This window comes from Bombus impatiens, unplaced genomic scaffold, assembly GCF_000188095.3.
Source record: "Bombus impatiens unplaced genomic scaffold, BIMP_2.2 scf_2695, whole genome shotgun sequence".
NCBI lineage: Eukaryota > Metazoa > Arthropoda > Insecta > Hymenoptera > Apidae > Bombus > Bombus impatiens.
The window spans coordinates 1-8610 of record NT_179114.1 but is presented as its reverse complement, the minus strand read 5'-3'; the positions used below and the strand labels follow the sequence as shown (position 1 = coordinate 8610).

General features: G+C 39.8%; 1 protein-coding gene and 1 long non-coding RNA gene across 4 annotated transcripts; one reads left to right on the top strand and one right to left on the bottom strand.

The window, feature by feature from the left end:
• The first annotated feature begins 6 nt into the window (after positions 1–6).
• LOC112213957 lies at positions 7–2397 on the top strand. 2 transcript variants are annotated; one of them, XR_004462867.1, is made up of 3 exons: positions 7–57; positions 1777–2253; positions 2290–2397. It is a non-coding gene; the product is annotated as an uncharacterized LOC112213957 (long non-coding RNA). The 2 variants fall into 2 exon arrangements; XR_002947870.2 differs by lacking the exon at positions 7–57 and having other exon boundaries at positions 1675–2253.
• On the bottom strand, positions 2352–8383 carry LOC100741405 (protein Wnt-7b-like). 2 transcript variants are annotated; one of them, XM_024372054.2, is made up of 7 exons: positions 8199–8383; positions 7115–7229; positions 6653–6724; positions 6423–6498; positions 4035–4214; positions 3062–3377; positions 2352–2945 (listed from the first exon to the last, which is right to left on the bottom strand). In XM_024372054.2, the coding sequence occupies exons 3-7, from the start codon at positions 6655–6657 to the stop codon at positions 2794–2796; spliced, it is 729 nt and encodes a 242-aa protein (XP_024227822.1). In that variant the 5' UTR covers positions 6658–6724; positions 7115–7229; positions 8199–8383; the 3' UTR covers positions 2352–2793. The 2 variants fall into 2 exon arrangements, with proteins under 2 accessions (XP_024227822.1, XP_012248783.2); XM_012393360.3 differs by having other exon boundaries at positions 6423–6510; positions 8199–8219.
• Positions 8384–8610: the final 227 nt, after the last annotated feature.

The following is an 8610-nucleotide window of genomic DNA, read 5'->3' as shown; positions in this document are numbered from 1 at the left end:
CAACTTATGTGTGATGAGCCTGTTATACACAACATCTATTTACAGTTCCCAAGTAAAGTAAGTAGTAGTTCCCATATAAAGTAGTTCCCAAGTCGAATTAGTTTAGCGATCAGGAGAGTATTCTTCTTCTTCTTCTTCTTCTTTTTCTTGTTCATCTCCATTCGTATTCCTACGACGCCCCAGAATTGCTTCTACTTGCAAGTTGGTGAGCAACTGGAGATATGGACGTGCTCCAGGGCTGCCTGATCTTCGTCCCGTCCTTCCCGTCAGATGGTATAAAAGGTAGCGATGCAGGCCAAATTCCGAGATGAATTCACCACATGGGCAAATAAAGCTCACCATAACGTAATTCGGTGGTAAACTGTCTCGAGATTGTCTTCTGATGTGCAAGCTATTGTAACCAAGCGGGCACTCTCCCATCGTTTTGTTATAAGGCACAATCTGGAAAACTAAAATTAAGATAGGTAAATAAAAAATAAATAAATAATAAATAAACAAATAAAATAAATAATTTCAAACAAATTGTTTGAAAAATCAGTGGAGGAAACGATTTGAAGGAAATAAAATACTTACTGCTCCAAGTGTGGTGAAGATGTATAAGGACGCTTTCAATCGCGAAGCGCTTCCAAACACGAAGAACTTTCGAACGTCGAGAATTTTCAAACGTCAAGAACTTCGAAGCGTCAAGAACCTTCAAACGTTCTGTTCGATATTCGAATTGGGAATGTGATCTCCGAGCTAATTGTCGAGCTTATATAGACGCCATTGCGCTTCATGTTTCCCACCACTGCGTGGGGGGTAAGACCTTTTTGGGGCCCCCTAATCAACAGGCTGGTAAAGCCTAAGCAGTTGTTTATTTGTTTGGTGTATGAAACACGGTTTAAGGGACAGACGGATTATGCATCAGGTATTCGCAACCTTCCTAATTCTGAAAAGTCCGAGAATGCTTCTGAGAATATACAATCATAACAGAGTTGGAGGAAAGTGCGATTCTAATTTATTATTAGTCATCGAGTAGGAAGCGAATACATTGCTTTTTTTTTTAAATTTACGCTCTTTAATAAATAATAATTTATGTGTTACCTCTATATGGGTTACATGGTTATCACCACTGGGCTATTAGAGTAATAATCGTCTCGGGTGGTAGTTTATGTTCTGTGTTTACATTCATAGAAGTTCGATAATATTATAATTATGAGTTATTCGAAGTACATATACCGCTTAAATATATTCGAAAGAATGATATACTTTATACAGAATTATATATTGAAACATTGAACGATACATCTCCATCGCTTTATTATTTCTTACTTATTTCTTATGCATTAATTACACAGTCGTCGTATTAAGTATATAGTAAGTACAGCAGAGAAATATTTGATCCATATAGTTGTCGGTCGTTTGAGCTATTCCGATGATTATATTGTAAATATCGTTGGCTTTGAATATATTTTATCATCAAGGGACAGCTTCTTATTGTTGGTATTTGGCGGAGGGTAACGATGATGAGTGGTAAACTCCTTCTAGGTAGGTTCAGGGAGAGGACAAGAGGTAGCTATATAATTCAAAAGCATTAATAGTTCCCGTTTTCCTTCTGCTTGAAAGAATGATTTATTGTCATTAGTCGATTTTGCGAAAATTTGTTGAAAAATTTGCGGCTAATTTTCCCTTCAAAGTGTTCCAAGAAAGTGAAAAATTGAAATTTCGAAAAACCCTCCCAGCGTTACCTGGGGAAAACTGTTACCTAACGAATGAACTTTGATTTTTTGATTTCAGATGATCCAGCACCAAGTTATGAGCAATTCTACTTTTTTCCGAGGCACGTCCGAATAATTACTGCCATTGCCGTATTTTTTAATATTTCTCCGTGAAAATTTTATACAATATTCTTCGAATGTCATACTTTAATGTACTATTGGTTTTAATAAAAAGATTTTAACTGTGTCGTCACAAATAATTCACGAAAACATGCCTTATTTTTGTACGAATTAACCTTAGCCCCCCCCCTTAATACGAGTTTTGCTTATGGAATTAAGTTGTAGAAAATAGCGGCAGTAATTGATCAATGCGAGTATCGAAAATTGAATTTCAATTTCGATGCTCTCGGATTCATTAATTATTTAAATTTTTTAACAATTAATTTTAATATAAAATAAACTAGATCTCTATCCTTTTCTATTGCTTAAGATATTTTTATTCCTTTTTATTTCAACCGTATTATTATTTTCAACATATTACTTCAATTTTCAACGTGTATGGTTGAATAAGTTGTTGGACAAATAATCGAAGTTATCTTAATTATTCGCGTATAATTAATATTATGAAATCGGTTCATTCAGTTTCTTTTATATCGTTCCAAAACGGGTAACTCAAGCTTTTCGAATTTCTCAAAGCTATCCCTTATTAAACGTTCGACAGTTCGCCATTTACCTTTCGCATTTTATCGCTTATTATCATGAATATAGAGAGTGAATATCGTCTCTACAATTACGCACTATCGACTATCACATTAAATAACGAGAGCTTTAGAAAAATTGAATTTAATCGTGTATCTATCGTCGTCTTAAGCATACAAGTCGATTAAATTAAGCAGGAAAAGGAACGCTTTGTCGAGTACCGTTATTACGCTCGTTAACTTTACAGGAACAGCACGTTGAGGTCGATGTTGAATAATTTCCGACGAAATGCAACAAAGTTCGCGGATATATCGATGTAGAGAAACTCTCGTCGCCATTTCTTATGTCTACTACATATATTTACATGGTTAAAATCGCCAATACGTTCGAAATACGTTTATTTGCACGTGTACTCCTCGGTACGCTCTGTGCACGTTTCACAATGCACGCGGCAGCACCAGTGAAATTTGCATCTACACTGCCACGTTCTTGTGAATTGATGTGTGTTGTAGCCGCGACCACAGCACATTAGATCGCATCCGTCCGTACCTAAAACATCAATCGTTTTTACGATCATCTAAATTTAAGATATTGGAAACTACGAAGCTTTTCGTTAAATAGCTTGCAATAAAAGGATGGGACGTCGAATATCGTAGATACGTCACCTTTGCTAGTACGATTGCAATATCTGCCTTGGGTTCCTAGACTACCTTGCGCCAAATCTGGCTCGCAATAATTAGGCGAGGGTTGTAAAAACACAAGGTCGCTTCTCTTTGGAATCCTTTTCTGTCCCACGCTCGAACCCCCGCTTGACTTTGTCCTTTTTAATACCAAGTGTGGCCTCCTCGGTTTCGTTGCTTTCTTTGGGGGTTGTCGATCGTGTCGAGTCTTTCCAACGTCGTTTGGTTTTCCCTGAGTTTTCGCGTCGTTCCCCAAGATCGGCACTATTTCAGCCGACGTTGAATGCAACGTATCTAGACTCTACGAGAACGATAAAAAACGATAAAATTATTACTCGTGAAAGTAGTTTACGAATTATTATGCTACATTCGAACGTTTATTGTCACGCGCTTCGTAAGATCCATAAATACGCAGGTAGTAGGATTAGGATCGCATTCTACTCGTTATGCCCGCATACATTGTCCTGTTTGCTATTGTTTTTGAAAACACGTTTATAGCCGGTACATCTATAAATAGAAATTCTTTTCTTAATCTTTTCCAAAGATAATTCCTAATCTCAAACAATTTCGCCGTAAGAAAATGTTAGCTAACCGAACGTATAATAAGATTCAACTCGTATCTGTAAGAGTTGTGCAATTTAATTTTCGATATCGATAACAAATATTAAAAAACGTAAATTATCATTGAAAGCGTAACATTATTTCCATGGTCGCCAATAATTTAGTAACTACGTAAAAGAATGTTAACCTATCCTTAACGAATCGCTTTCTATATTCTCGCAGAAAATTTGTATTTTTGCCACGCGCTAACCGCGTATTAACTCTATATATTCATGCAACATAGTGGAAAAATAGGCGTGTCATACGTGGCGACGTAATCGTTTAGCGTTGCAATCGTCTATAGAATATGATCATACGTTACGTCCTGGCAACGTCGACCCACTTTTACAGAAATTACCTGCATCGTAGGGGGTGGCGGTGGGGTAATCGCTATCACGGGCCTGGCTCTGTAATACTTTTTCATCAGTGCATCGCCGATCTGACGAAAACTAGGCAAGGTTCGCCAGCAGGTTCTCACGGTGCAAGAACCGGACACGCCGTGACATTTGCACTCTGTTTGCAGCAGAGCTTTAACTATCTGCAATGAAACAATATTCACGCAATTCAGCATCTAATCCATGCCATTTATAGCAGTATAATTTCAAATTTCTATCTTTTCTACTATGTTAACGATCGTTTAACGATATTTAAATTACGTTGTTAAGTTAAGTTACGTTAAGTAATCGGGAAAATACGAGCACGTATTTCCGTGATTCGTTGTACGTTACATTTATCATTTTCATATCGTAATTCTATCGTTCTCGCGCTATTCGTCGATCGTAGTCCGCAGTAGCTGCTGCTCCAACGATATCCTACGAAAGGGTTGAAACGCTACATCTTTGTACAAACTGCTACATTCGTCACAGTGAAGCAACCGCTACGATTACCGACGAACTACGATTTTGCAAAAAGTGCGAAACTCTTCTCTCGCGATTAGAACACGCGCGCACCATGTTCGATGCACGCGTTTCTCCGTCTCTTCGCAGATCGCGCGTCCGACGATCGACGCGTATGCTCAGAAAACTGGTTTACATTTCGAATTATCGGGAGACGGTGAGGGGCGGGTGCAGAGGTGGGTTGAAAAAAATCGTCTGCAGCATAAAGTATGTGGCGCGGCGAAGCGATCGACGTTAAGAATAAATCGTTAGCAGGCGCGCGTCCGTACACGCGTGCACAGATCGTACGCGGAGGGCAGCCACACGATATACGCGAGTTTTTATCGCCGCCTCGATAATAAAGCCCATCGAGGAAGACGAAAGCTCCGGCAACTTTCCCCAATTAAGCCTCGCCATTTACGCGTTCTACCTGCCGCACGGAATTCGATCCTTTCCCGCAAACCTTAATTTTAACTTTAACCCCGTTTACGAATATACGTTTTATTCTCGAATTCCCGGACAATGATCTTTCTGACACGAGAAAATCGAACGACTAGATCAACGCTGGAATTTTGACAACTTTGTTCAACGTAGGATTGGCTATGTTGTTAACGATCACCGTTAAATACCCTTCCGATCGTATTCGATAATCTTTCGATCGGTTTTCACGGATCCAATATTTTAGTTAACGAACGAATCTTTCGAGCAACGAAGAAGTTTCATTTTCGTATATTTTCAAAAGGTTCAAGGGTCAAACAACCCTAACATCGTACAAGGAATTTTCCATTACGCAACAATTATTCTGTTGTAAAGGACGGCCCTCGTAAATCCCAACATCTTCGTAAATTCCACATCTATCGACCCTTGACCCTTATTTGTGTATCCCCATTCTCTTATACGAAATATTGTCAAACTCTACCCCGAGTCACTGGAACTAGGGAAATTCAGCGAAGACAATAACGAAATGCAATACACCTTTTCTATCTGGTTCGTCTAGGATTTACATAGTTTGCCGACTTCGTACTGTATCGATATGGAGGCACTTTGTTCGCTGAAAGGTATTTATCATACGGTATCTTTCTTTGTTAAAATTTTCAAGATCTAGATTAATAATTACGATTCTTTCGATCGTACGATATCTTCGAATAGCGAGAGAGATACGCAAGTTATCGAAAGATATATATAAAGGCAATTAGGCAAAAGGGCGTCCACCCCTTTACCAGATGGCACGCAAATATAGCGTGAAAGCAGGGAGTTTTCGATGGCCCCTTCAAGTTTTTCTTCGATATTTTAGATTTGGCAGCAATAAACGCGTGGATATTACGCAAAGAGTGCACCAGATCGAAAATATCCAGAAAAGAATTCGTATTTTGTTTAGCCGAGGAATTAGCTGGAGAAAACAAGGTTTCTGTCACCTTCGACGTCAGAAGTGCGAAAAAGTTACCAAGTGGGTTATTGCAAAAAAAAATAGAAGTAATAATTATTGTATGTATCGCAAAAAGATCGTATGCGGAAAATGCACAAACGTTCGGTATATTTGCAAAAAATGTGCTCAATAGATACGATTACCCTGTACCGTTAATGTTATTGTTATTTTTTTAGTGATAATTTAAAAAAAAAGACTTTTTATTTATTAATAATTTATTAATAACTTATTTAAACGCGAAACCTAATGTCGTTCCTTTCAGACTTAATTTGAATAAATCGATTTTTTAAAGAAAAATGCGTATCTTCGTTTACCCGTCAATTTGACGGGTGCTCGTAGAGATAGGTATACACGAAACGCCCGTAAACCTAGTGTTAACAAAATTTCCGTTACTTTTTGCGCGTTAAAAGGAATGAATCATTAACGGGTGACTGGCATTACTCACCTTCCGTCCTGCTTTATTGTTATGAAGGTTCATCAGGCTCCTCGCGTCACCCTCGACTTCCCTCGCGTCCAGAAACCTACGCGCGAACCTAACATTAAATTATAATATTAAAATCCATGCGTGTATAACAACTGTCGTGACGTACAGCGTCATAGAGGTTTTACACGCACGTGACACGTGCAAAGGGAACCGACTACGAATTCATTACGGATCGAGATAATGATCCTTACCTCATCCCGTAGGTGACGTCCGCGCTGCAACCGCCCCATTCCCAGCCATTTGCCGGCAACTCCTTCCTCGTCCTGTAAAAAGAACACCCGAACTTTGACGAACAAGCGTTCCATTAAATTGGAAATTAGGTAACTGCACGTCGAAAAATTTCTGCGTCGTTCTGCGTGAAATTTTTACGAGAAAGCTTCGCGTTATCGCTGTATGTAACTTTTGTCTTTCTATTCGAAGAAATTCCATCCTTAATCAGATGTTATCAGGTCGTTTGAAAATGTCGTACCGTTTTTGCGAACTGATATCATCCAACGATCTCTTATCGATCCTGCGATGCGATCGTAATCTTACGCGATACAGAAACTGGAACGACCTTCGAATACACTTTCAAGTACATACATAGCCGCTTTGATAACCAGCGTTAACCGGCGAAAAGAAAACAAACGTAAAGGCAACGACAACGAGTTTACCTTACGGTCGGTTCGCAACCGCATGCGGTGATGTTGCCTCTGCTGCAAGCTGCGGTCACGGCGTACGTTACACCCGCTGAACTTATCGCGTACGTGAAAGCTGCTTCCCTGCTTCCTGAAATAGATCAGTGAGAAATTTCCTGTTAGATCTAGCATCGAAGCAGTCCAGTCTGTCCAGTTTGCACGATAGGTAGGAAAGGTGTATAGGGATTTCCAGCTATACGTAAAAACGTGGTAAGAACGCGCGACAGATAGAGTTACGATAGTTGGTACCATCCTCGGAACAATACAAAGAAGAGCAGGCTGTTTTTGAAAGAAAGCGTTAATTGTCTGTCCCGGTGCACCTGGACTTACTCTTTTGTTCGTTCGACCGGTGTTTGGCAATCTTTCGATAAAACGTTAAAACTTTTGTTGGAAAGACTCGCGTTCAATCTTTCAGCGTAGATTCTATTTTCTTTTTTTCTATAAATCTCTAAATCTATATTTCACGAATAGATACGTTTACACGACGATTAATAATGTTTGGTATTTTTTAATTTTTAGATACTCGTTACAGAGCGAAATAACTCTACGCGAAATTATTCTGCGTAGAATTCCTAATATTTTCCAGTTTTATTTTAATTGTCGTACTTTATGCAAATAGAATTCTATCGTTTCCAACAACTTGGCTATGCAAATCCATATCTGTACGTATTACACGCGTATTACACGCGTTTCTGAAATTTTCTACAAACGCGTAAATATTCGCAGTCTTTGACTCAACTAAAAATGTCCGACTCTCTCCGCAAATGTTGTAACTTTGGGTCATTGCTTTTACTTCGTTTTACATTGGCGAGGAAAACCTACGTTGTTCGTAGCGCGATCTGAAGATGGCATTTACTAAGTGCGAGGCTGTATTTTTGCCCGATTCGTCCGCGTGGCGCACGTTTTAATCCACGTCGCGCGATCCGATCTACTTCATTTCGTCGACAAGCATGATACATCAACGGCGCAAGCCCACACTGTCCCCTGGCGTTTCCGTCACGCTAATTTACAGCTTTCCGACACACGTAGGGTCGCGTAAAGCGCTAGCACAATTAATTACCCGCGGAGCTCTTTCAGCTCGTTTGCCATGCTGAATGAGTTACCGCCGCGTTCCTTTCTTCTCTCGATGTTGCCTCTTTTTTTCCCCCTTTCCTTTCGCCTCGGCTCGGTCCCTGCTCGTTTCAAACACCTACGCGATACCCGTCCCGCGTCCAAGTTGATTTTGCGCTCGCTTGGCAGCCATCAACCTCGGCCAACTTTAATTCGAACGTCAGGTTCGCCTTTTACACCGACGCCTAATTATCGCGTGAAATAAAACTGCAAAGAGCCATCCGATGGATCCGGAGGCGATTTTATGGAGTTTGACAAAGCAATCTTCGCGATGCATCGAATATCGTGGTACGGTTTTACGCATCGTGGCTTTGATTTTGTCACGACCGGCATACTTCAAATCCGACGGACTGACGATAGAG